Raw genomic sequence first — 27,580 nt, 5'->3', positions numbered from 1 at the left:
GCGGGTATGGAACATTGCATGTGCTGATTGAACGATACACTACACATGCTGGGTCGGTGCTGGACAAAGCAAGTTATTCTAAAATGAAGCTAGTTATCCTCGCTCTTGTATCACTCTGTTTCTCAGGTGAGTCCAGTAAAAACCTTTCAATAGCCGGGAGTTTTTGACTGTACATGTTTTGCATCTTCGCCTATTTCGGGCGATTATGAAGCGTTGCTCTTAAATGGATAAGAGTCTGAGTGCGTGTCCTTGTGAGATGAGAGTAACGCGCTTGCCGCCTGATGATGCAGCCTACATTCAATGACCAATTGGCACCTTTATGCAGAAACCCCGCGTTGTGTCAATTCTTAACAAGTACCGCGTGCACCAGTACAGAGTGTATGTTGTACTATGTACCACGTACCAAATGGATCCTGGTGCTATCGATCCGTGTAGATCCTTAGTATGTCCCAATGTAGATCCTTAGTATATATCCAGCCGAGGCTTCCGCCGCAACGTTAATCTAGCCCCTTCACTTTCCAGCTTTAAATAAATAACTTTTCCTTACTTCCTACACCTTCGTTGTCAGCCTCTATTTCTTTCTTTTTTTTTTTTTGCAAATACCAATATTTATATAAATAATTATATACAGGGTGTCCCAGCTAAATGTGACCATATTTTTTAAAAAATATATCTATTACTTTCTGCAGATGAAATCAATTGCAATATAGCATATGCTGAACGGCACTCCCTATAGGAGGGCATTAGCAGACTCCCAAATCTACGATGAAAGATGAAAGTCACTGAAAGGCAACTTGAGGCTTTGTTTGTATCTGTCCCCTTGTTATTCCAGCCTCAGAACATCAGTTTTTCTCTTGTCCTAAAACTAATTTTTGGTCGGAAATGCCAAGCACTGCTTTCTATTTCTGTATCCCGATGTATCCCGATATAATATTTCCAGATTTCACTGCAGCAGAGTGCGCAAAAGATATGCTGGAGTCGTTATCTGAAGCCAAGGCTGAGTGCGATGCAAGATATAGACAGGAACACGGTCTCGGTACTAGAAAACCCTCAGATTTGTTTCACATCACAAGATGCTGGCAAGTATTGTTCCATATTTAGACAGGGGCTCCGAAGCAGCATTGTGATATACTGCGCCACAGTTATGTGCAGAGCAGTACGGCTAATCGCTTGGCCCGCGTAGCAGCGCGCAAAATGACTGTGAAATAGCACAGGACGTAACTTCTTGGGCGCGACAGGACAGCGAGGGACGATCGCAATAACCGGACGACTGCGTTTGTATTTCAGCCCCACAAGAGGTGGCGCAAGAGACGACAAGTTCACGGGGCTGAGTGGTAGACGTGCTGTCCATGTCACGTCGGGACATGTAGGCACCAGGGTTTCAGTCCTGGTGCCTGCTGTGCTGGCTGAGCTGTTTGCACGGTTTTCCTCAGACGCTGTCGGACATACGTCGGCACAGTTCCCTTAGAATTCCGTTTACTTAGAAGTCTGCCTAGGACGCATATTCCCCGGGGCCTTATTTGTGATGTTGTCCATCTCTCTGAGGCCCATAACGGCGAGCTCTTTCGAAGTGCCTTTGAGAGAGCTAAAATAAATCACCAGGTCGTGCAAGATCGCTGTAGTTCGGCATAGCAGATGAACGCACCTCGCTGTGGGTACAGTCGACGAATACGTTGTCATTGCACAGACAGTCTGAAGTGAGAAATACGTCGTAATGACAAGCATAGGAAGAAGTAGGAACTTAGCCGGGTAGTAGACGACTTCAGTATTAAGCCTAGTGGTGTGCACTGCGATTTGCAAAACGGGTTCCCCTATGAAAATATTCATTAGCGGCTGGTGAAAGGAGTTGCCAATTTGTATAGCTCCTCCAACGGATACAGCAGAGAGAAGCACCAGTGTCGACCAAAGGAGGAACGGCACGTCCATCGAATTAAAGAGTATTAACATTGTGGGGAGAATATCTGAGGCATTGCAGTCTGTAACATCGCACATTTCAACGAGTACAAAGCAATAGTTATCAATAGAGCACGGATGAGTGTGCACTGAAAACCCTCAAATGTACATCAAACTGCAAACTAAAAATCTCCAGAACTTGTAGTGAAAGCGCTCAGAGTACGCGATGTTTTTCCTTGCGCTTGGAAATAGCGATCTGCATTTTTAGCATTCTGTCAGCGAACGTGCTGCAAAATCACACATGCCATAGTATGGGTATAAACAAGCATCTGTTGTGCTTCCCCACTGTCGTGCTACTTCTTCATTACATGCGACTCGTGCTAAAGAAGCTATTTGAAGCAGTGGGACAAAATACACCTATAGGGTGGGGGAAAAAGTTTACTGAACACGGCACTGGGAAGGCAAAGTGGGCAGTGAAGACAATGCAACTGAAACAACAATATTTCTGAAGCGTCGAAAATACTAGATTCCAACCCGATTTAGCCAAAGAAGTCGGGAAGCAAAACATTCCACGACAATGGGACACCAGAGCAAGACTCTGGATAAGCTGGTTCTCTGACATCTGTCTCTACCGAATTATGAAAAAAAAGAAAAACAATCAGTATTCGTGTTTTTTTATACAAACTATGCGTTCAAAATATTCGTTCTTATGTAGCATATAGCATCCTTCTAATCAGTTCGAAACCTGGACAAAGACTGCTTTTCATTGTAAACGTAGGAAAGCATATATAAACGAAAAACATGCATGTGCATGGAAGTCCACAGTCTAGTCACGATATTGCGATCAGAACGCAGGCTTCTGAGGGATGTTCTGCATGATGACGAAGCATATTCTCCATAACCCTGCTTCTGCTCGATTACCTGGCTCATTGAGCGAGACTGGCACTGTGCCTATTCTTCGTTCTTACGACGAGGCATTATTTTCTAACGCGATGCAACGTGGTTCAGTTAGAAGATCAGCACGAAACAAATAAAAGAACGACGAATTAAGTAATGTCACTTTTACTTCTGGATATTATACCGAAAAAAAGAAAAACATTATTATTACGCCGGCTCATATCGATATTATCACGGCAGAATTGGCACAATACGGGCAGAATGGATTTGCCAATATGGGCAGCCCATATTGGCCCAATGGCGAGAGCCTGCAGTTACACTTTTTACGCGGGACCAATATTGGCAACCCATATGGGAACTATATGGCAAACTACGCAGCCCGCGTTGGCCCGATATTCGGCTAATATTGGTGTGCTTCCTGGGTTGTCATTCTCAACACACAATTTCGCACTGTTTTTCTTTTGCACAGACCACCTAACCGTCTGTTACTAGCATTGGCAACCGCTGCTGGGTTTTACATTTACTTATCTAGTTTGAGAAGATACCTTTTTGCAGTTCTTCGTCTCCAAAATACGGTGTGCAGCGAATGTGCGAAAGGAAGCTGAAAACCTTTTAGGAAACATTACTACTTTGGGAATCGGCAACTGTTGGTGCAAACTTATGAGCAATGACTTGTAAATTTCTTGCATTATGTAAGCATGGATCATCACAGTCAGTTCCTCTTTCGTATTTGCTGGCTCTTATCGACACAGCGTTGGGATGTGACACACTTTAGGCTCGATACCAACAGTGACTCTCGGGGTGACATCAACGTCCCAAGGTATTAGCCGCAGTGCAAAGCTAGCAAGTACAGTTAACAAACAGAGAAATGAACAGAATGACCGTGGCTGCACGTGAGGACATAGGGTTACACGTCAAGCGTCCAGAAAACCAGTTGTGGACGGCCGTTTCGAGCTTGTTGGAGTACAGGGTGTTAGCAACACCTCCGGAGCCCGCCGTGACCGGATTGAATTTAACCGATCAAGCAGCTCTCGCGCGACGCATAATCAGGTGCTGAAGCAATCCTTTTCTAGAATCATTGGTGTTTTATGTGCGTTCTTTTGGACATCTGCCGCAAAAAGCAGCACAGCGCGACGCCCACGCCAGACTTCTTGTCATTCTTTCAACAGTGATAATTATCAACGTTAATTCGTGTCGGCAGAATTAATTTCCTTTAGTAAATCTCGTCTAATTTTGATCGTACCGATGCGCACTGTATGACTTACAGTGATGGCCAGTAGTAAACTACATGTAGTTAAACTACTAGTTAAACTACCTGATTGTTGTTAAAAAGTAGTTATCAACTACTTGCAGAAATCTAGTGGCAACTACTAGTTAAACTACCATTTTAAGTAGTTAACTACAGTAGTTAGGTTACTGAAGGCGCCGACTACTTCCGATTGTGCCGTAAGCTTTACGGCACGATTGTGCTTCCGACTTTTACCTTGAGCTACTTGTTTGATGAGAACGGAGGTGCAGAGCAATTGTGTCGTGCATATGTACTAAATCTTCACTTTTAATGCTTGTCTAGTGAAGCCTCATTTGCTGAGAAATAATTCTGCAACTTAGTTTATCACGTAGGTACAGAAAGAATCCCGCCGCAAGCTTTGTATTGACGATCGTAGCAATGGCTTGAGCCAAAGTTTATTATTGCTTGTGATTCATATTTAGGTGTCCAAGAACACTACAAGGGATTGGTGTTGGTGGACATCGTTAAGTAGTTATAGATGCAGTTAAACTACATTGCAGTAGTTAAAAAAGTAGTTTTAACTACTCCCCTGAAAAGTAGTTGAACTACTAGTTAAACTATTCAGTCACAAAGTAGTTAGTAGTTATAGTTAAACTACTGTAGAAGTAGTTAGTGGCCATCACTGATGACTTATTCACTGGGGATTTACATGTCTTTGCGTTTACATTCATTCGAAGTATTGAGTACTTCTTACTCACAACATATACGGCTTCGTGGCGCTCCAGCCCAACAGTAAATAACGGTAAACAATACAATTCGTTTGTATACATCTCTTCCAGTATGCTGATTTACGGCATGGCTTGCATTCCCTTACGGCTCTCAGAAAAAGGATGCGATCAGCGGAATATTGCGCGTTTAAAAAAGATGTGGGGCAAGCTAATAGAGGCTGCATGTGAACCATCAAACTGGAACTGTGAGTACAACCGTGCTACAAGACTGCTAGACGCATAATCTGTCCTTCATAGAGTCTCCGTGACGTCGGTGATGAATATATCCACATTTTAGAATCAGTGTAGTACATGACTGGTGTCAGTCTACTTCATGAAAAAAAAAAACAAGATCGACTGGTTCAACCGAACTTCAGACGAGGAATAAACCTTAGGCTCTGAGATTCGATTAAGAAAATCGATACGGCTTTGATGGATAATGACAATATTAGCAATTACACCTTTCCACTGTAGATCTATGCGGAGGTCTGCTTTGTATCCTATGTGTTCGCATATCATATTGTTCGTTTTTCAGGCCTCCTTGAAGCAAAATGCGACGCCCCAACAATATCCGACGCGAACACTGATTGCTACAAAACATACAACCAGGAACACGGCGTCAATACTCGAAAGCCTAGTGACCCACTTGAACCAAGTGGGGATGTGGAACTACTCTGCTGGTAAGCGCTGTTTCATGTTCGGGCCATGGTCTTAGAGCGGTGCCATCAAAAGGAAACAAAAAGTATTACCCATCGCAGGAAGTGAAGGCCACGCTAATGGAAGGTCACAATAAGCGAACAGAAAACCACTCTAATGTAAATGTAGCATCCCTAGACGGAAACCCCGATAATCTTGTTTGTTGCTTCATCGGTCGTAGGTCACCTTAAATACACCCGATCGAAGGCTATGTCAGGCTACGTTGCGCATCAGAAGGTCTCTGTCATTTAAAGGGACTATCGCATCCGGGAACGTATGTACGATACCGAAAGGGTAATGTTCCTCGCAACTTCAGAGTTAACTTTGCCAAATTCTCTTCCGAAAAAGTTTACATATTAAGTAAACGAGTTTTAAAGGTCCGCACTCCATCTGCAGCCACGACGATGATGACGTAAGCCAGGCGCACGAATTGGAGCGCAGCGCAGGCGATTGTCTCCGAGATCGTCTGCTTGTCGTTCGCATCGCAATATACTGAGTGAAAAGTCCTCGGTAAATACGCTGACTTTCGCTTACCAGTGTGAGTGCAGACGTAACCATGTTACGTGAAACACGGCGTTACGCTCCTGGCTGTACGAACACGTTCAACGTTAACCAGAAACAACATTCCGCGAGCCGGTAACAGAGAAGACGCTGTCCCCTAGCATTCCGCCTCGCTGCCCGCCTGTCGGTCGGTTGCCAAGGCTACCAAGGTCCCTCCGGCCGCTCCGTGATTGGTATTCTCCATGTCAAAGGGCGCGCAGTGATTGGCCTCGTCCGTGTGACGTTTCCAGAGAGGGAATCTAGGAATGCGTCGTCTGCTCTTGCCAAGTTTTATATCAAACTACACAGGAACAACGCTGCCAATTCGCGTCGGGTTTTCGGCGTTATTATCAGTGATGAACGCGGAGTAAAAAAGCACTACAGTTTCGGAATCGACCGGGACGGATGCGATAGTCCCTTTAAGGGCTGTGTAAATGCTATCTTTTCCAGTATGTTAAAATACAACAAGTATTGCGTTCCGAAACTCCTAGAAGAAAAAGGTTGCCACCCCGACGCTGTTCTACGTTCTGGTACGGCGATAGAGACGAGAATGAAAACAACTTGTCCATCGTCCAAACCGAAGTGTGAGTATTACAGAAGGGATGGTTCCGAAAACTTTGCCATTTTACCGGCCTCCGTGGCTCAATTGGGAGCAGTGGTTTATCCGGAATACCAAGCATGGAGGGGTGTTGAAAAAAATTGGGGTAAGTATTATAGTTACGTCATTAGAGCTTAACATATCATTACCCTCATGTGTCTAAAGCAGAAATTGCAAGGACAATCCTGTTGGGGGTACAGAGGTCAGAAAGGGGGTGTCACTGACATTTGGGAGGGGGGAGTGTTTGGGCGCACTGATGTGTCGTTCTTCAATGAACCCTTCCAACTGAACGATGCATTCGAGTGAACTGAACGAACAAGTTCACCGACGAGCAACACATTAGTTCAACAGTTCACTTCACTCGGCCTCGGAGCCCGGAACTACCAAGAACCCCACAGCACCCCAGAAAACAATCATCCCAGGGTTATTCTAAGGTCGTCGGATGGGGACAGGGATGGTATCCCTAGGATGTCAAAATCTAATCCTCAGAGCTTCATCATTCTGCAACTTTGGCATATGAAATGACGTCCCCGAGGCTGTCCCTCACTCAACCTCCTTCCCTCACTTCCCTGCTTCAATTTTGTTTTACGTTGCTATTCCTGGCGCGCACTCCCGTCAAGTGATTGCAGAAGAATTGCAATGCCACTAGGACACTTAAAGCCACTAGATAACCTTCGTTTCACTTATCGACACTGAATTCCAAGAGCTAGCACGCGCCATCTTGTTTCCACGCCACGGTAGCCACGCGCACGCGCACTTTAGTGCACGATGCTATCTATCGTGCACAGGTTAAATGTTCCTTTCTCTTTAAAGCAGCTCATCAAGGCTGTAGGCCTCGAGCTCTCCTTCACACCCTCGGGACGTTCTGCTTGACAATACATGGATTATCGCACAATAATCATACACGCTTCTCTATCGCACAGTGAGTATTATATTAGTCGTCTTCGACCTTCAACTGGGGATGGTACAGGAGTGGTGCGGAAACAAGATGGCGTTCCTGCTCTCCCTTGGACCTCAGTGTCGATTCTCTGAAGCGAAGCTTATTTAGTGACTCTAAGGACACTCGAAGCAATGAAATATTCATTCTTCAGACGACCAGGCGACATCCGTATTGCTGCAACATGGGTTGTAAAGAAATAAAAATCGGGTACGGCGTCGCACGCGAGATCGCACGTTCTAGAGACTTTCCATGCGTTTCAGGCAGTCGCAAACGCTGCACACGCTTGGCGTCCTTCGCGTGTGTGCGTCGTCTCGCTAGGGGAAAAAAAGTCTCATGCGTATTGGCCTTTGGACTTTGAAGCAGAGAGATGTAGTTTGTCATGTTTTCTAAGCCTGTCGTTCGTGGGTAAAAAGGAAGTTCGATTCGCTGCCTGTCTATGTTGTTTGTATTGCCGTCTTCGGTATTTGCACTTTTAGGTTGCGTTGTCGCGCCAGTGGACAATACAGGGTGTCTTTTTTTAGGCGATACAGATTTTTCATCAAAAAACTATAAGGGCTATAGACATGCTGTTTTCACTTCTATCAACTCTGGGCCGGCGGACGTTCTTGGCCATATGTTGCTCAACCGTCAAATCACTAATAACCTAAAATTGTTCAGTAAATTTTTAGTTATAAAAGCTACGAAGTTGTCCCAATGAGAACATCTGTTCCTTTCGGTGACCTGATGTCGTAGCCGTTTTCGGAACAAAAATCCGTTCGGTAGATCGTCCGCAAAAAATTCGTGAAGGAACACCATTTTTTTCTATATTTTCTTTGTTTGCGCATCTTACGAGACGCGTCTCTCCTTCCCTCCGAATGTGAGATGGTGAAGGAGCCTCATGCGTCGAAGAAGAGCTTTAACTTGCGGAAACAAAACAAAAACACATGTATCGGGCGACGCTGTCGGAACTGCCCTTATCTTGGGCTGCATTTTCTGTTAATCATTTTCCAGGACGCAAGAGGCCACAATGTGCTCTTTCCCCCTCTCGCATTGGGGGTGAAGGAAAGACGGGTCTCCGAAGGTGCGCCATGAACAAAATAAAGGAAAATATGGTGTTCCTTCACGAATTTTTTGCGGACGGTCTACCTAACGGATTTTTGTTCTGAAAACGGCTACGGTATCAGGTCACCGAAAGGAGCATATGTTCTCATTTGGATAACTTCGAATCTCTTATAATTAGAAATTTAGTTAACGATTTTTAGGTAATTATTCATTTGACGGTCGAGCAACATTTGGCCAAGAACGCCCGCTGGCCCAAAGACGATACACGTGAAAACAGCATGTCTATAGCCCTTATAGTTTTTTAATGAAAAATCTGTATCGCGTAAAAAAAAGACACCCTGTATATACAGGTCGCGTACCAATATGCTCAACGTCTGAAGTAGCAAGATTGAGCACTAATGTACACCTAGTTGAGATTAAAATGACGAAAACGGGACAATATGGGAGGGGGAGGTGCGGGACGGACGTTGAACGCCGCGTTTTCTTCTGACAGGAAATATTCTCCTATTGGTCTGAGATTGGCGAAAGCTACTACTAAACGTTTTTGAGGGATTCTCAAATAAATTTCGAATATCGAATGAGGAGAGTTAAAGGAAGACGAAGAGGGCCACTGACATTTGGGACAGAGTACAATCCTATGCAGTACAATCTCTTCTAAATCCTTGACGCATGTTTGTTGGGGCGCTCTGCTTATACCACATCTTTCGTTTTCAGGCGTCCCTCCACCACAGTGCAATGATAAAACATTATCAGACGCCAGGCTCATTTGCGAGCAAAGATATAAAGAAGCACATGAGCCAACAGGTCCGAAACGTCGTGCAGACCTACAACCTAGAGATCTGAGCCGGGAGGATATGCACAAAGAACAATGCTGGTAAGCGCTTTTCCGCGTGCAAGCGGCCGTTCAAGTCGCGCTGCGACATCATGGTAATGAATGTGGATGAAAACTGTTCTCATCCAGTTCTACCCCTGGCTAAAGGAAATATTTTTTTTATTGTTTTCCGTTTTCATCAAGAGATGGCGGTGTTCCCAGACAAAAAGCTGCCATGATGCAGCTTGAAAACGCCTGGGGACCGCGACGTCAATAGCAGTGCTGACACATACCAAAGAACTGGCATTCACATACGCGACACTTCAGTAACAACGAAATAAGCACATGTCGGATGATTACGAGCATCAATAAATTCAAAGATAAACAATCGTGCAAAAAGCACCACAATAACACAGACAGTAACAGCTTTGCCGTAATTACACACACGCATGTCTCTCCTATCATCAATAACGATTTGAACTCGTGACAAAAAAACACAGCTACTTAATAATCGATCAGCAAAAACAGAAGAGCGCAGGAAATGTCCTCGTAATAACCCAAAAGCGAAAAGGAGTAATAAAAAGAAAAAAAACGTTCTAATGTGATTGAATGGTATTTAGGTAGTGTGCACGGAGTGCTTTTTTCGAGACCTTTTTGAAGTCAGGATGTTCGAACAGGTAAGAGTATTTGTTTAATAACGTTGGTAACTGGTAGCGTATCATTTGTGTTCCGTATGTACATACGGAACACAAATGATACGCTACCTCGTGGTCCGGCATCACGGAGTCAGCCAAACTTCCCTGGCCCGTGTACGAGCAACTGTGTCATTCTTTGTTAAGTGTGACAAAGTGTGCAATTCGTGAATAACGGCACGACCAAATTTTGACATTACTAAGACTCTGTATTCATATAAATATGTGACTGAAATTATGCCCAGCTTAAGGAAAATGGGCTTGGAATGTGCAAGGAAGTGTTCGTTACAAATAGCACGAGCTGCTCGTTTTTGGATTAGTGTCAATTTATTGAGGTTCGCCTTTGCGGTAGTTCCCCAAATCAAGTGTCCGTAACAAAGGAGAAAAGAGAAGAGCGCGTTATAAAGGCGGAGCTTAACTTGCGCAGGTAGTACTGCCTTGCACTTCCACAAAGTACCAGGCACCTGCGACAGTCTACTAGATAATTTATCGACGTGGATATCCCAGCTCAAGTCATAATAAGAAAAAAAGACACCGGGTGTCTTGATGTTATTCACTAGCTCTATTTCATCGCCAGATATAGTCAAAGGAATATTTCCTATGACAAGTTTCTTCTTTGGTCTGAACAAAACGCCCTTTGTCTTTGTTGTATTAATCTGTAGGAAGTTATTGCGTGACCACTCATCTAGTGTCTTGAGTGTCATATTAGCAGTGCGGGTTATTTTATCTGCATCAATGCCAGAAAAGAAAAGACTGGCGCCATCGGCGTAAATTACAAAATATGCACGAGGGCAGATGTTTACAATATCGTTAATGTAGATATTAAATAACAATGGCCCCAATATACTGGCCTGAGGCACGCCGGAAGTGATCTCAAGATCGGAAGATAAGTGGCCATTAATTTCAACTGACTGCCTTCGACTGCCAAGATAAGACTCTATTAGAGTGAGTGGGGTACCACGTACACCATAAGAGTGCAGTTTTTTTAACAATACACTGTGATTTAAAGAATCGAAAGCTTTTTTTCAAATCTACATATACGCCTAATGTTAACCGCTTATTTTCGAAGTCAGTTAGAATAATGTCTTTTTGCCTTAGTAAGGCGAGCTCTGTGGATCGACCTTTACGAAAGCCATACTGCGAGTCAACTATAACCGAATGTTTTATGAAGAAGGAATCCAACTGAATAAATATCAGCTTTTCCACTAGCTTGGAGAAAACTGGTAAAAGCGATATAGGCCGATAACTTCCTAATAGCTGCCTTTCTCCACCCTTGTGAATTGCTATCACCTTCGCTATTTGCATCCTTTGTGGAAAGACGGCGCTCGAGAAGCATTTATTAACGATATCCGCCACCACAGGCGCGATTATATCGCCAACGTATTTAACTGGTCTTATCTGAATGCCAAAAATGTCACAGCTCTTACTATTGCGTAATTGAGACAGTGCAGATAAGACATCGGTTGCATTTACTGGGCAGAGAAAAAAATATTTCGCTCGTTCAACAGTCCGTGAGCAGAGAGGTTGTCTCACCGTTCTACCAGATACAGCGTTCACGAAATAATCATTGAAATGATCTGCTAGGGCTGAACCCGACACATTCTTCCCGTTAATACAAAGGTCTGTTATCTGTAGTGTGTTCTTTTTACGGTGCAGCGCCATGTCAATCCTCTTCCACAGGGTATGGTTGTTGCTAAGGCAAGAAGTGTCAAACATGTTGCTATAGTAAGTTTGCTTGGCCCGCCGCAGCTCGAGATTTAACATGTTACGGTATCTCTTGAAGTCACGCAGCTTCTCGGGATCACGCGTTTTCAAGAATTTTTTGTACATGCGACCTTTCTTTCGTATCATCTGAAGGTGTGAACTAGTGACCCATGGTTTCCGTATGTGTCTAGATGCTTTGAGCACCTTGTAAACGAAATGCCGCTTATAAATAGAAATAAACGTGTCTAGAAACATATTATACGCATCTTTAGGATCACCTTCAGCATAAACAAAGTTCCAAATGACTTTAGAAATTTCTTCGCGGAAACTGTTCAGCGCGTGATCACTAACACATTGGTACGTCAATGTCTCATTAGTGACAACAATGGGGTGGTCATTTTCCGCAAGTAGAAACACAGGCAAGTGATCGCTGTAGTCAGCTACTAGAGTACCAGCACGATGGATGGACTGAGGTTAATTCGTAATAAACAAATCTATTAGCGCTATAGAATCAGTGGTAATACCAGCCGGATTTTCAATAACATTGTGAAAGCCTAAAGAATTAAATTCTGAAACATTAACCTAACTCCACAACTTTCTAGCAAATTGATATTAAAATCCCCTCCCAAATATAATCTATAACCATTCTCGGTACAAAAATGAAAGAGTCGTTCAAGATAGTTCACGAAGTGATTAATATTTCCACTGGGTGGCCGGTAAATCACAGCGTAAATACACAAGTTTGACTGTACACATAACACTTCATAATCAATCAAACATACAGCGAGCGAAGCAACTTTTTCGCACTTCATAGACGTTTTTGTGAGTATCGGAGCTCCACCGCCTCTTCTATCACGTCCCCCAACACAGACAAAAATTACTATAATTTGGCAGTAAAAGCATGTCATCATCTCGTTGTAGCCATGTTTCGGAAAACATTGTTACATCAAAAGATACTCTGGTACAAGTAAGTAGGGTAAAGATATCATCTTCCTTGTTTCGAACAGATCTTACATTGTGGTGAAGGATCGATAACAAGTTATTTGTTTGCGCATCGTGTGCAATCTTCAGAAGTTCGCTAGGGGCAACAGGCATTGTTATCTAGATAAAAATACTATCTACACACAGGAAATCTTAGCTTATCACGGAAAGGTCATCATAACCAGCGATCTGATGGACCGGTGTACCCTCTGATTTACGCGCGAACAGCCTTCCATTTTTTGCCCATACATACTTCCAACCGAATTCGCGTTTACGTGCAATGGCAGCGCCAAGTATTTGTTTAAGTGCAGGGCAAAGGTGTTCGTTGATAAATACTGGAGCCATAGCAGTAATACACAGATCAGCAGTAGTCATACGCTTTGTCTTAGCTTTATCTAGAATTGCATCTCTTTTGGAGCGATGCACAAATTGCACTATTGTATTTGCCATGGCTCTCCTACCAGCAACAGGAACTCTGTGACATATTTCGATATCATTAGTGCTCAAGCTCTCCCCCACTATTTCGCTGACCTTCGTGACAATATCGAACACATTTTCATTTGTTTGAATAGGTACGCCCTTGATTTCGAGGTTGCGAGTTGTTTCTTTAGGGTCTTGCAATCTTGTATTACGCTCTCGTTCATTTTCTTTAACACTGTATTTTCCTTTGACATTATTTCCACTGTTTCTTTGAAGTCTTCCTTGAAGGACTTATTCATGAATGTCAAGCTAGCATTTATTTCCCTGACCTCTTTTCTGAAATCTCTTTCAATACCGTCACGGAGTTCTTTAAGCTCATTTCGCAGGTCTTGTTTGAATTCCGAAAGTAGTTTAGCAGTAAGAGAGAGTTAGAGAAGTCAAAATATCTTTGAGCGCAGATGGCACGTAGGCTGGATTTCCACATTAGTCATACGCAGTTGCGGTGGAGTACTTTGCCACTGACGTTTCTTGGAGAGAGCAATCGCTCTTCTTGTGATTTGATGTCGGTTTGATGGTGACTTGATGTGAATTCTTCTCGTGACTAGTAACTTATTCTATAACTCCCGCCAGAATAGACAAGAACACCAACGTTGAAGCGGACCTGATTTCACCAGCGAGTCAAGGCTGCAAGACTGTATCGCGACCACTAGATTTCCGTGCCCTACGCGCTTTGTCCTAAAATGTCTTCTCAATTGAGGACAGTTCATTCTTCAACGTGGAGGTCGTGCACACTACTGTTTTACACCTACGTTAGTGTAAGGCGGGTGTATTTTACAAAATACACCCCAGATCACACTCATGTTACATCCCTTCGAGGCTGATCCTCTCATAGATGGGTGTGAAGTGCGTGGACATCTATATTGACGTGTTAAGCGTGTACTAAGGGTGTAATAAGGGTGCAGTGGTTTAAGGCTGCGTTGCCCTATTGTAAAATGTTTAATATTATCATTCAATATGAATGACGTGTATACTGAGTCTTAATTTTCCCTCATGTCAAAACAAGTAAGGAACACAAACGTTATCCTGATGGTGGGTTGATACACCAAACAATTCCACAGTTCAGTGTTTTTTTATGTGCGTAATCAAATTAAACTTGACATCTCACCCTTCGTTTTGCGGGCTTCGTTTTGCAATGCGAGCAGGGCAATCGAATTCGCAGACGCTTACAAGACAGGGAATTAATATATAATCTGTTTTGCTTTTTGAAAGGAAATGCCTTTCTAAGTTGGCCGTCCCATGTATGTGATGCTTCAAATTGATTTCTAAATTTAAGCGCGTATATTCTTATCCGTATATCAGACCGTATACTGATCTAATATGACACCAGTCCGTAATTGCTATATTGGGAGGAGACAATGCATTAGATGTTCATGTTATCCCTTTACTTTGGTTGATGTGCATGATACACTCACCATAGAACCAAAGCTGCACACGTTACGCCACACGAAAAACTGAATCAGTTTGTTATAGGGTATCGTTCAATTACCAGTGTAGATCAACAAGCCGAACATCCGCTAAGTAGATGTTGCACCCTTTCAGAGCTGTGTGTGTATGTGTGTGTGTGTTGTTAAATACACCTTGAGAGGTAAGAGTATTTCATTTCACCTGTGAACTTCTACATTCGAAGATGTGTGAATTATGGAACACCCACCTTACACTCAACAGGGTGTAAAAGTTTTGTGTGTGACAGCAGCAGCGGCATCACTGCCACCTACCAATCGTTTTCTCTTTATTTATTTATTTGGTAGAATACATAATTAGATAAGGAAATGTTAAGGCGGAACATGTTTTACAGTCCTGAGAGGACAAATGTATTCGATACCACAGACTGCATAAATAGGCACTTTTGGACACTGAAAAATAGTTACATCACGTACATTAATTACATACATTGATTACAATAATACATTAATTGCACAATAAACATGGGCTAATTTACGGATATCACTAGTGACAGAGGAAGTATTTTCGAGCCTTATTTATAAATAGATGGATAGAAGTGACACTCTGATGTTCGCTGGTAAATTATTACAGACCTTGCAGCTGTAGGATCTGAAAGAGAAAAAAAAAACAAATTAGTTCTCGGTGCAGAGACCTCAAGAATCGCGTGTTATTTCCCAAAGCGTAATTCGTGTCACGACGCGGAACGACACGAAATTTGCGGATGAAAGGGAGCCTGACGCACTTTTCCGGCGAAAAGTCCATCACAAGTAGCGCGGGGTACAAATGTACATTTAAGGCTAGCTGCAAACTGCGCTGAATGGCTGGTTGTGATTTAATACTCTCAGAAGAACAACGTCATCGGCATACACAGAGAAGGTTACTTTGCGAGGAATTAATAGGACTGTGATTACCACGTTAAAGAGTGTAAGGCTCAGAATGCTTCCTTGGGGTACTCCTTGATGAACAGATGTTCGGGGCGTTGGCTGAGGGATGTGCGGACAGCGAAAGCTCTGTTCGTAAAGAAATCGTGGAGCCAGTTGAAGAGTCGACCAGATACTCAGAAAAGAACAAAAAAGCCGAAGGCATGCAGCCACAAACGTGCGAGACGGTATCATAGGCGTGCTTGATGTCGAGGAAAACTGATAGAACGAGCCTCCGATGTGCACTACCATGTTGGACTGTTGAGAGGACGTCGAGCACTGCATCCGTGACGGTGGCGACGAAAGCCTGCCATGTCGTGAGGGAATTCACCTTGCTTTTCGAGACACCAGTCGAGATGACGCAAAACAATTCTCTCCGTAATTTTAACCACACAGCTTGCAAGCTGGGGGCTCACTGGGTGAAAAGAGGACAGGGCATTTGGGGTTTTGCCTGATTTCAGGAACAACAAACAACGCCTCCTTCCATGTAGTTGGTAGGGCTCCCTGTTACAAAGATGTGTTGTAAACATGAAGGAGCGCTCGGCGTGACCAGACGTCAAGGTTACCCTGTGCGTCGTAAGTGATGTTGTCTGGTCCCGCTGAAGTATGACGATTTACGTTTGATGTAGCCAGCGGCTTCAATGCAAAAAAAAAAAAAAAGAGAGAGATAAACTGTTTTTCTCTCCTGCGAAGCGCGCACATTGCTGTCTACTCTATGAGAAGCAACCAACCGCGACGTCTCTGATTTATGTAATATTTACATGCTACCTTTTCCAGTGTAATGGAATACAGCAGGGATTGCATTCTGGGATATCTAAAAGAACACGGATGCAGTGATCCAGATTTTCTTGAGATTTTTCTTGAGAATATACGGACCGAATGTGGAGCATCCAAGTGGAACTGTACAGGTAAGCGATATTATGGAAAGCGACGTACTGTAACAACCAGACAGGACCTAGTGAAGAGACCACAGTATTTTTTTTTTCTGCGCGACGTAACACGTTTGAGACGGGGCACAACCAGAGCACACGCGACTCAAAGCAGCCTAAGTTTCATTTTCACGAAGCAACTAACATGATATAAACGTGACTGGTAAGCAAAAGAGCAGGAAAAGGGACGAAAAGTGCCAACCAACGTGAGATAGAAAGGAATCATGTCAAGCCAAAGTACAGAAGGTGGCTTAGTCGAGTGTGCTCACACGTGTGAGCCATGTTGTTGCCCTATTGCGACCAGTGATTTCCGTCGTGACGGCATCCGCCAATCAAGGAAAGGAAATATTACATCATGAAGTGTCCATCATGAGGAGCCAACCAGTTGATAACATTCTGAGTCACACGCGACTGTGATTGGTTCCGATATACACTATAACCTTAGCAACGGTCTGCTAAAACCGCCTATTAGCTTTAAAATTCGTTTCGTTTTACGAATTTGCCAGCCATCAAAAACAACATAGTAACTGCCATTCTGATACCTCGAAGTAAATTTTATTGGCAACATTTTTTAACCCAATCTTGACAGCATGAGGTATGACACTTAATGATAACACTGGAAAAAATGTGGTCTCGTTCCCGATCGCGATTACAGCTACCCTTGGGGTCATGAGGAAATCTTAATTGCACAAAATTATTCGTTAGTTTAACGCAAGGATTTTGATCACTCAACATTCGCCCAATGTCCCAAGGGTGACTGTTATCGCGCTGGGAACTGGGACCGAATTTTCTCCTGTGTTACTATTAAGTTTGACTGGAGCTTTACATGAACCGCGCCAGACGCAACTATACAGAAGGCTGTCATGCGCCTCATTGAGAAACACAGGTGTCGCTCGCCATTTTATTCACTTCCTGTTAAGGTCACTTAGAGCCAAAGTCTCTGCATGCCCGCACTATGTATGCTATATTCGCACGATTCCTTGGTTTTTATACGACGTACTTGGATCACAAAATTCGGCATGGAACCACGAACACGCAACGCGAAAAGCGTAATGAAGATGTTTAAGGTATATAGGTAGGCATATCGCTTCCACCGCGAATATGATGATTTGCAGCTAATCCACTTACCGCTCATCCCGTGACATAAACGCAATGGCTCCAAATGCTGTCGGGTTTAGAAAACGAATACGAAACATCCTGTTTGTTCGAAATGTAGTAGAGGGCGATGCAGTGAACTTGCTTCTTTTGCGAAGTATAAAGGGGAAAACGAACCTTACTCAATCGAAAGCATTTCGTTCCCAGCGCTGTATCGGGTGTGCGCAACGACTCAATTGGCAAAAATACTATTTTTTACGCACTGCCTCTTATTTCGAAGCGTATACGAATGCATCTCGATATAATATTTCGCTCTATTGCACCAGAGTGCAAAAGAGAAGATATGGTTGAGAGATTTTCTGAGGCCGACGCTGAGTGCGATGCGAGGTACAGACAACAACATGGTCTCACTGCCGGAAAACCCACACATTTGGTTCCCGATACGACCAGATGCTGGTAAGTGTTACCTCCCAGTGAAATAAGGACTCCGAAGCACCATTATCATACGGAGGGCGCTTTCGAAGACAAGCTGTTATGTGCATAGCTCTAGTGCTAATCGCTTGATTCGCGTAGCAGCGCACAAAGCGACTGTGAAATGGCAGAGGGCAAAACTGCATGGGAATGGTGGGAGAGCGAGAGAGGGTTGCAATAACAGGATGCGGGTTGCGCACGGTTTCCTTTGCATTTTAGCCCCAGAACCCAAGCAGCACAACATTGGAGAGTCAAATATTGGACGAATATTGGCAATGTCGGCTCAAAGTTGAACGAAGGGTGAATCAATGTTGGTCCAATATTTGGGCCAAGATGTTGTGCTGCTTGGAAAGAGGGCAGCTCGCGTGGCCGTGTGGTTAACGTGCTGTCTAGGTCACGCCGAGACCGAGTTTGAATACCGGTGCTGGTGGTGCTGCCTGAGGCCTTATTGTCGACAAAGTAATCTGCCTCGATTACTGTGTGTCTCGTCTGCCATTGGTCGTCACCCCTTGACGGTCGCGCCTTCTTCACGTAACAACAAATGACAGGCAAAGACAAAGTAATCGAGGTCGCACACTTTGACGAGAATAAGGTTCCCTCAGATAAGGTTCCCTCCCTTCCCTCAGAAGTCTGCCCAGGACGCAAATTCCCCGGTACGGCTGTCAGCACGTGTCCGTTCCTGTTTGCTACTATATACGGTGTTGCTCGAATGAACGAACGCGACACCGCTGTGTTCCCACAATTCTTTCCCAAGCTGTACCCGCTGAAGGGTGAACACCATCCGTCTTGGTACTGATAAACAGTGTTGTACGTAGCGCCGCTACTAGTAGCGGCGGTACCGTGTCTGTTACTTTTTTCGGTAGCGGAGTAGAGATCGCGCTACTTTTTTAAACTGGTAACTAAAGAAAAACTTGCCTTACAAATTTGCGGTGGCGCGATCTTTGAGCGCTGCCGCTACTTTCCGAGGTGGGGTTCGCGACAACTCGTTTTCGACCTATCGATGAAAGATGAAAGTCGCTGAAAAGGTTAGTCTGCTGTAGGACTCGAACCCACATCTTCTGAATTACCGGTCCAGGGCTCTACCAATTGAGCGAAGCTAACACGCCTCCCCACCGACTTTCGGGGAGCGTCATCTGCAGGGACAAACCAGCCACACTCTCTCACTCATCCTCCTTTCACTCTTACATTTGTGCTCACTCATACACACATTCACACGACGGGATCAACGCAAGCGGCAATCATCAAGCGATCATTTCTCTCATGTTCGACCTATCATTAAGCCTCCACTGTGCCTGCCTTCGAACAAGCTGCCCGATATCACAACTCATTCTGCGAAGACCGGGCAAATAGCCGAAAGGAGGGCACAGAGGCCGTTATCTTGCAAAGAGACTGTCATCCACGTGTTCCCTATTTGGGATTAACCTTCTTGAAGATTTGGTGTATTGTGGGAGTTTTCTTCAAACTGACGTCACTCCTACTGCATTCTGGAACCGTCCTCGCTGACATTCACATGACAGTCAGACAGTCATGACATTCCACATGACATTGCACCACGTACGCTTAGGTGCTTGACCGTTGCCATTTCTTGTACGCTGCAATGGAGGGACCATGGCCTGCTACCAACCAACCAACCAAAACAGTAGACGTGATGTTTAGATGTCTACTATGCGCCTTGGTGGGAAAGCTTTATCTGTGCGTCAAGGAAGTCAACGTCCAATTTGAAAATGCACAGTATGATATGTTTACTAGCTTCTCGTTCCGGGCAATCTGAGTTCTTTTTGTGACAAAGCTCTTGAACCTTTTATCGGTAGACTTGCTTCGTGCTTTATTTGCTTTAGAGGAAGAGGAAAATATATGCAGGATATCGAGTAGGCTTTAGTAAATCTGTAAAAAACGGTTTTCCAAATTTTAGCCTTCAGGCGACCTACGTGTAACACCCATTGGACGTCGATTTATTATTTTGAGATATTATTTTTTATTATTTATTATTTTGAGATATTGTTTTATTTTATTATGTATTATTTTAAGACGTTTGAAGTACGCCATCAACGATACTGTTTGTTTCTTTCCTCAAAAGTACACATGAAGTATCGCGTTACTTTTTACAGGTAACGGTAGCGCAACTTTTAGGTGCGTGTAACGATATCGGGATTTCGTTTTTCGAGTAACGGGCACAACACTGCCGATAAATGAAGAGGCGAAGTAAAGTGGCCGCAGTGGAAGAGGTTTCTTTTCTTTCGTTTTGTCCCGGTCATATTTCTGAGAATATAACGAGATATTACGAGATTTCTGGGATATAACAAGAATTTAAACACCCTCGTTATCCAGGCACGTCTCACGTATGTGTTAGTGTGTGTGCTTCGAGCCACTTTAAAGCCGAACCAATTTCGCAAAGTGGACAGTAGGGACTGTACGATTGAAGCAACAAATATACTGCAGTAACAAGAATATTAAGGGGATAAAGACGAAAACAAATTATTCGACGACAACGGTGCAACGGAGCAAGTCCCTGGATAAGCTGGTGCTCTGGCAGGTGACGATATCGGATTATTGAAAGAATGCACTATATTCATGCATTTTCATACAAACTATGCCGTAGCGTTCAAACATGCGCTTTTATGCAGCATAGTACCCTTCTAATCAGTTCTGAACCTGGTAAAAAAAATGTCCCATCGCCTATTTTCATCCCCCAAATGCGGAACGAAGACATGCATGTGCATGCAAGTCCACGTATTGCTATCTCAACGAAGGCTTCTGAGGGGTGTCTGGCATGATGTTCTGCATGAGGGGTGTTTTGCGTGGGTAGTTTTGCCGGACTACCTGAATCTTTGAACAATACCTGCGTTGCGCCTGTTCTTCGTCTTTAGGAAGAGGCATAATTATTTTCGTAACGTGATGCAACGTAGATGAGATAGGTGAATTTGAATTGAATTCAACGGACCAAGGCGGCTCTCGCGCGACACACATCAAGGCTCTAAAACAGCGCTCATCGCGAGGTCCCTTGCCAGGCCGCTTGTCATTCTTCCAACAGCGATAAATGTTAATGTTAAATCACGTCCGTATAACGAATTTGGTTGGTATATTTTGTATACTTTTGACCGTACAGATGTGCAGCGCGTGACTTATGCACTGGGGATTTACGTATCTTTGCATTTACGTTCATTGGTGAAACACGTTGCAGTTGCGTTGTGTGCGTATCGTGTATATATTGCCCCCCCCCCCCCCGTCTATGACTCGATGGTGCTACAACCACAAGGAAATAATTGAATTCGTGTTTCGACCATCTCTTCCAGCATGTTGCTTTACGGCAAGGACTGCGTTCCCCTTCGACTCGTAGAGAAAGGATGCGATGCTTGGATTCTCGCAAGTTCCGAAGAAATGTGGAGCAAGCGAATATTGGCTGCATGTGACCCATCGACCTCGAAGTGTGAGTACCGCAGTAGCAAGACTGCTGGATGCGTAATTTGTCCTCCGTAGCGTCTTCGTGACATCCGTGATGAAGACGTCCACATTTTTGGGTTCGCTGTAATACAGGACTGGTGTCAGTTCACATTAACGCATTATTTCGCGAATAAAAAAAATCGAGTACTTCAACCGACTTTCGAACAAGGAAGAAGTCTTATATATGCCGAAGGAAAGGGGTACGAGCGACGGCGGAGTTAAAAAAGGTACCAACTACATTAGAGTTCAGAAATGCTGAACGTAGCCATACCAGCACTGCACAGCTGTTTCGGGCTTATCGGGTGATCGTCAGCCGTGCGCAGGCATGCGACGTTTGAGCGAGTGGCGCCGAAAGATCAAGTGACACGCGATGTCCTCCCGCCGTGTCAGCGACTCACCACTGAAAGCCCAGTGCGAAGCCAGTACTTTACTGCGGTACTTTACCAGCACCTTACTGGCCTTGGGCTTCCCTTAACTCTTGGAAGCCCTATGAGGTCACTTAATACGACCAGCTGTCATTTTCCACTTGTACAGTAGATGGTGGAGCTTCCGCCGTAGCGTAGACATAATATAAATTTTCTGTAGCGTTTGTATACAGGGTGTTTGCTCTAACGTGTCCAGAAATTATATTTGGAACGAGCAATAAAAGAAAAGCAAGTGGTGCCTTTCTGCTACGTGAGTAAGAAACAGGTACTGCTTCTCTAGTAGTTTCTTAGTCAAGTAGCCGATAAGTAGCACTCGTTTCTTGAATAGAATTCCTGGACACGTCAGAGAAGACACAATGTGTAGAAATATATACAGTGTGGTCCACCAAGCATAACAGAAATTAACAGTAAAAACGTCGGCCCTGGAGGAACATGCGGTCAAGGGATTTTTTTCTGTCAATGACTTTTGCCATAAATTGGTAACATTTTTACTTCATTTCAACTCACTGAAACTTAATTTCTTGAATTGATCTCCGAAATTTGCCGAGGCAACCTAATGTTTTATTTGCGTAAATTGGTTCCCCGTGGTCACGTTTTCTCAGTATAACAGTTAATACCACTCGTACTGCTATGGCAATTAACGAAATAAATTCGCCGAAAATCCGTGGAAATGAGTCCTAGGCTCCGCCAAGCTCCACAAAGCTAACGAGAAAGGAGGCTACATTGACACGCCACAGGAAGGGGAGCTGTCGGGTGACCACACTTTTGATAAGGTGGCTCAGATTCCTGCACTCACCGCGAGTGTTCGTTCCGTAGGTAAGGCTTGTAACCCTTTCCCCCCTCAGGCGTGTCACCCGCGGAGCCAAGGGCTTACTTCCACGTCTTTTCGGTGAATTAATTTCGGGAGGTACAATTGCATTACGAGTGGGATTATGCGCTACACTGAAAAAGTGACAATGGAGAACCCATTTCCGCAACAACAAAAAAAAAAACAAAAAAAACGTTTGATTGTTTTGGGAAATTTCGGAGTTCCATTCAAGAAATCAACTTTCCGTCAATTCAAATGAAATAAAAATTTTACCAATATGTGTCCCGCATACAATCCCTTGACCGCATGTCTCTCCGGGGCCCATGTTTTTCTACTATGAATTTCTATCATGGTTGGTGGACATCCCTGCACATATCTATCTTTTCTTTCTTTTTTTCAGGCGACGTTGCTCCGAAGTGCAGCGAAGAAACGGTGAGTGACGCCGACACTGAGTGCGGCAAAAAATACAGACTGGAACGTGGACTTACTACTAGAAAACCTGACGGAAAGCCAGACGATGCAGATATGAGCCCCGAGATGCACAAACAACAGTGCTGGTAAGTGATTTTTGACATGTGGCAACGGGGGTTCCGCTGTTGTGATAGAGAAGTGGACCAATACTCCCAAACAGCACACCGATATTGGACAAAGGTTTCTCTAATATTGGAAACCAATATTGCGTAGAATGGTCCTATATGGTAACTGTGGCCCCATATTGGACCATTATTGGGAACAGATACCGGCCAGCCAGTTTTGGCAATGCTCTGTCACTGTGTCTGGTATTTGTCCTGTATCTTGTACGATGGTCCTATAGCGGCAGCCAAATTTTCCCAGCCTATTGTGTTTTAAGCTTTAGGAGCAATTCTGACCAGGATTCATACATACCATGTTACAATGGCGTCCTGACGATGTCCTGCGCATTAACGCGCTTCAATTGAATGTCCCGAATTCAATGCCCTGTTTTGCCACTTCTTAAATTGGTTCTACAGTATAACTGAGTTTAACAGTAGACATTTTCTTCATGTACGCGGCACAGGGATGGGATCCCGCGTGTTCCTTAGTTATACAAGCCTCTTCACGTGGTAATTAAAAAAAATACCCTTGAATCCTTCCCCTTCAAGCAGCTCATTTTCCTGAGATACATCGACCACATTTTTGTTGTTTGGTCAGGTGACAATTCTTGGTTGAAGTCCTCTTTAATTCTCTGGAAAGCACTACCCAATTCTCCTGCAACATTTTTTTATTACTATTCCATTTTTGGTCTTACAGAAATGTGGACCAGCCGTTGTTTTAGAAGGTGGTTAAACTTATTCTGAAAGAGTGGTATCAGATATGGCATGGTCTGTTTACCGTAGTTAGTCCTTAGGATTAGAGTCATGAACTTTCTTGCCGTTCGAATGGGATATGGGGTCCTCTTATGTGGGAGGTATATACGTCTTTCCCGTACTTCCTTAAAAATGTCTATTCTCAGCTTTAGTATGTACATATGTCTGAAATCGCAGGGACGTGAGCATGCCGAAAAAGTTCGGTAGAGGAAGTAAAGCAGTCAGCATTCATCATAAAGCGGATAGCCCTTCTTTGGAGAACATGTAGTTCGTTCAAATTAGTTATAGTCGTATTACCCCATATTAGCAGACAATAATATAACATTTGTTTCATATAATATTTCAATAAAGCCAGTCACTGGCATTTACAAGAAGCCAACTGGCAGACGTCAGCATCTTCATTTCAATATTTATCACACGAATGAAAGAGAGAAGAAATATTTCTTTTCACGATTGAAGCGCATATGTTCCAATAGCGACGATTTCCACAGATGCGCTGATGAAATACCCGCTGATTTCAGGAAGCGTAATTATTCGAGCGACCTCATTGGAACTGCCTTCGCGAAATAATGGTTCTGCACAGAGACACACGCTTCTTTCCAATAAACCTAACGAGGGACGCAAAAATATGACTACACCTACACCACACACCTACAGCAAAGCGCACAAAAACTGTTCTGCAGCATGAGACAACTGATGTTCTGAGGCTGGAACAACATACAAGGGTCATTGTTCTTCAGCTTCTTCGTAACATACTACCGCAGCGAGAAAAAAATGAAAGAACTATTTCCTTCTCCTCCCTCCCCCCATTGTTACACACCGCAAGTCACGAAATATCCCCCAGGTGGTTTATGAAAAGAACGACTTTGGAGAACAACTGGGTAATCACCCACTTGAAACCAAAATCACCCACTTTGCATAGCCATTTGCGAGTGGTTCCACTTCTGTAGCCCACTTATTGTCAGCCATACACGCATAGTACCTTTGTTTCCGGTTTTTAAGTTCGCTGCTGGTTTTGCGGCAATGTAAAGCAGCATTGAATCACAAAGCCAGGAATAGATAACAGACACTTCATCTTAAGCTTTCACGGATAATATAAAGATGCAGTTAGCGGCACCACTGCGATCCTCCACCCTTAAAAATGAACTTCACCACATAGCACGCTCCTAGCCAACCATTCTCGCCCCTGATTTGTTGAAAACGGGAGGAGGAACCTATTTTGTGCCCATTATGCACGGCACAGAATAGGCTCCGCCTCCCGTTTTCAACAAATCAGGGGCGAGAACGTTGTCATTCGGGATGATAGTTGTCTAGGAGCGTGCTATGTGGTGAAGTTCATTTTTAAGAGTGTGTATTCCAAATTTTACAGCAAAGTGGGTAACAGGCAAGCAGAACACTGTCATCTACACTCTTAGAAATGAACTTCACCGCATACCACGCTCCTAGCCAACCATAATCTCGAATGATATCGCTATCTTCCCTCATTTGCTGAAAACGGCAGGCGTACGCCGTTTTTGTGACACTTATGATGTTCATAATTGTCACAAAAAAGGTGTACGCCCCCAGTTCACAACAAATCAGGGCAAATAACGATATCATTCGAGATGACGGTTGGCTAGGAGCGTGCTATGCGGCGAAGTTCATTTCTAAGAGTGTACACCTGATTTAAGCGGCAGTAGTTGACACAAAATCGTTTTCCACTATCGTCGGAGCAAGGCCATACTGAACGGCGTATCGGTACTGTTTGCACAGCGGTTCCGCACATACAGTACCGTACACTCTTCAAAATGAACTTCACCGCAGAGCACGCTCCTAGCCAGCCGTTATCCCTAATGATATCGTTACCTGCCCTGATCGGTTGAAAACGGGAGGCGTACACCATTTTTGTGACAATTATGAACAGCATACGTATCACAAAAAAGGCGTACGCCTCCCTCTTTCGACAAATGAGGGCAGATAGCGATATCATTGGAAATGATGATTGGCTGGGAGTGTGCTATGCGGTGAAGTTCATTTCTAAGAGTGTATACCGTAACCGGGTACATAGGACCTATTCGGGCGAATTTCGCATTCACTTTTTAAACTGTGTTTTCACACTGGCCGGTAACAGCTAAAAGCGAGTCTCTCTCGGAATGGGCTGTCGGGACCACCAGAGCTAAACTTCAGGAGGGGCCAACTGCCCTCTCTGCACCCAGCAACCGACGGCCCTGGACATAAATTAGTCACGTTAAGAGCTCCTGCCAGTGATATGCACGCATACGGACTATCAATGTTATTGACTAGAGATATTGATTTCAGCATGTGCTCGGGGTTTTCGCGTGATTCTCGTTATAACAACAACCTTCTACTCAGTTTCAAGCCCGAATGAAATGGCCTTCGCAGATCTACAAGATGCATGTTAGTTACCACAACAAATGTACAGCAGCATCACCTTCCAGTTATTTGTTATCGGATTGAGTTGGTCTATAAAATGCAATACTGGGTTCATGAAAAAACAGGGATTCAGTCGGATTGCCTTCTTTTTCCTGCTGTCGCTAGCCATGTTTCCAGCGCCTACTTTCACCAAAGTCGTCCATTTCTGATTTCCAAGTGGTTACAGCTAGCGTTCCTCTTGCCAAGGCCCACTTCCCGTCTCACCCTCCAAAAACCCGTCTAACTGACTAACTTTCAAAGTGGTCCTACTTCAATGCATGAAGACTCCAAGTGGTTCCTGTTTAACCCACAGCGGTTCTGTCTAAACCCACTTGGATGTCGAAGAGCACACAAAATGGTTTTAATTCAAACCACTTCGCCTTCAGAGCACTTTGCTGACCAAGTGGTTCCACTATACCCCACTTGAGACTCGATTTTCTTTTTGCACCTGGGCCAAAACACCCTTACTACGTTTCGTATAAGCATAGTACAGGACCCGGTTCAGGCCCCTGCGATGAGCGATTTACACGTCCAGGTCGCTCCTAGCCGTAGGATGTCGAAAGTCGCGTTTTCACGCCAGTGCTCGCGGTGACCTGCGGCAAATTTCGAAGAGGCAGAAAAAGTTAAAATGCATTACGGGATTATCTATGCGACTCTGTGCGTCTATCTTTATCCCTGTGCTTCTTGCCCTCTGCAACCAGGCTATGTCAGAGTTTAATTGATCAGCGTTTTGTATGCATTTGAATGTTATCTTTTCCAGTTCCATGGAATACAGTACGCAGTGCGTTCCCGAAGTGCTCAAACGGAAAGGATGCAGTGATGAGATTGCCGCGTCTTTCATTGCACAGAGGAAGAAGCTAATGGTGGTAATGTGTGGAACGTCGATGGGGCACTGCGATTTCTACAAGAGCAAGAGCACTGGCCATATCATACATCCCATATGGACTTTGGCAACATCGATCTTTGTGATGTCGGTGGTAACAAGCGGCTGTTACAAAAGCATCTGCTAGATTAACTTCCCATTAAAATAATGATTATTGTCA

The 27,580-nt window shown here is 44.1% G+C and overlaps 1 protein-coding gene across 2 annotated transcripts; it reads left to right on the top strand.

The window, feature by feature from the left end:
- LOC135373824 (uncharacterized) lies at positions 1-27,580 on the top strand. 2 transcript variants are annotated; one of them, XM_064606887.1, is made up of 11 exons: positions 1-126; positions 953-1,079; positions 4,858-4,991; positions 5,321-5,465; positions 6,472-6,605; positions 9,315-9,474; positions 16,409-16,539; positions 17,982-18,111; positions 21,420-21,553; positions 23,201-23,357; positions 27,298-27,580. In XM_064606887.1, exons 1-11 carry the CDS (start codon positions 84-86, stop codon positions 27,545-27,547), a joined length of 1,545 nt encoding a protein of 514 aa, XP_064462957.1. In that variant the 5' UTR covers positions 1-83; the 3' UTR covers positions 27,548-27,580. The 2 variants fall into 2 exon arrangements, with proteins under 2 accessions (XP_064462957.1, XP_064462956.1); XM_064606886.1 differs by having other exon boundaries at positions 941-1,079.

This window comes from Ornithodoros turicata, unplaced genomic scaffold, assembly GCF_037126465.1.
Source record: "Ornithodoros turicata isolate Travis unplaced genomic scaffold, ASM3712646v1 Chromosome32, whole genome shotgun sequence".
Classification (NCBI taxonomy): Eukaryota; Metazoa; Arthropoda; class Arachnida; order Ixodida; family Argasidae; genus Ornithodoros; species Ornithodoros turicata.
The sequence above is the reverse complement of the archived record's forward strand: the minus strand, read 5'-3'. Positions and strand labels throughout refer to the sequence as shown.

What these genes read in the sequence shown, in the direction of transcription:
- LOC135373824 (XM_064606886.1), top strand. Translation starts at nt 84, where the DNA reads ATGAAGCTAGTTATCCTCGCTCTTGTATCACTCTGTTTCTCAG. An exon ending in TGAACCATCAAACTGGAACT is followed by an intron (nt 4,992 to 5,320) that starts GTGAGTACAACC and finishes TTCGTTTTTCAG; the next exon opens with GCCTCCTTGAAGCAAAATGC. An exon ending in ATCCAAGTGGAACTGTACAG is followed by an intron (nt 16,540 to 17,981) that starts GTAAGCGATATT and finishes CTATTGCACCAG; the next exon opens with AGTGCAAAAGAGAAGATATG.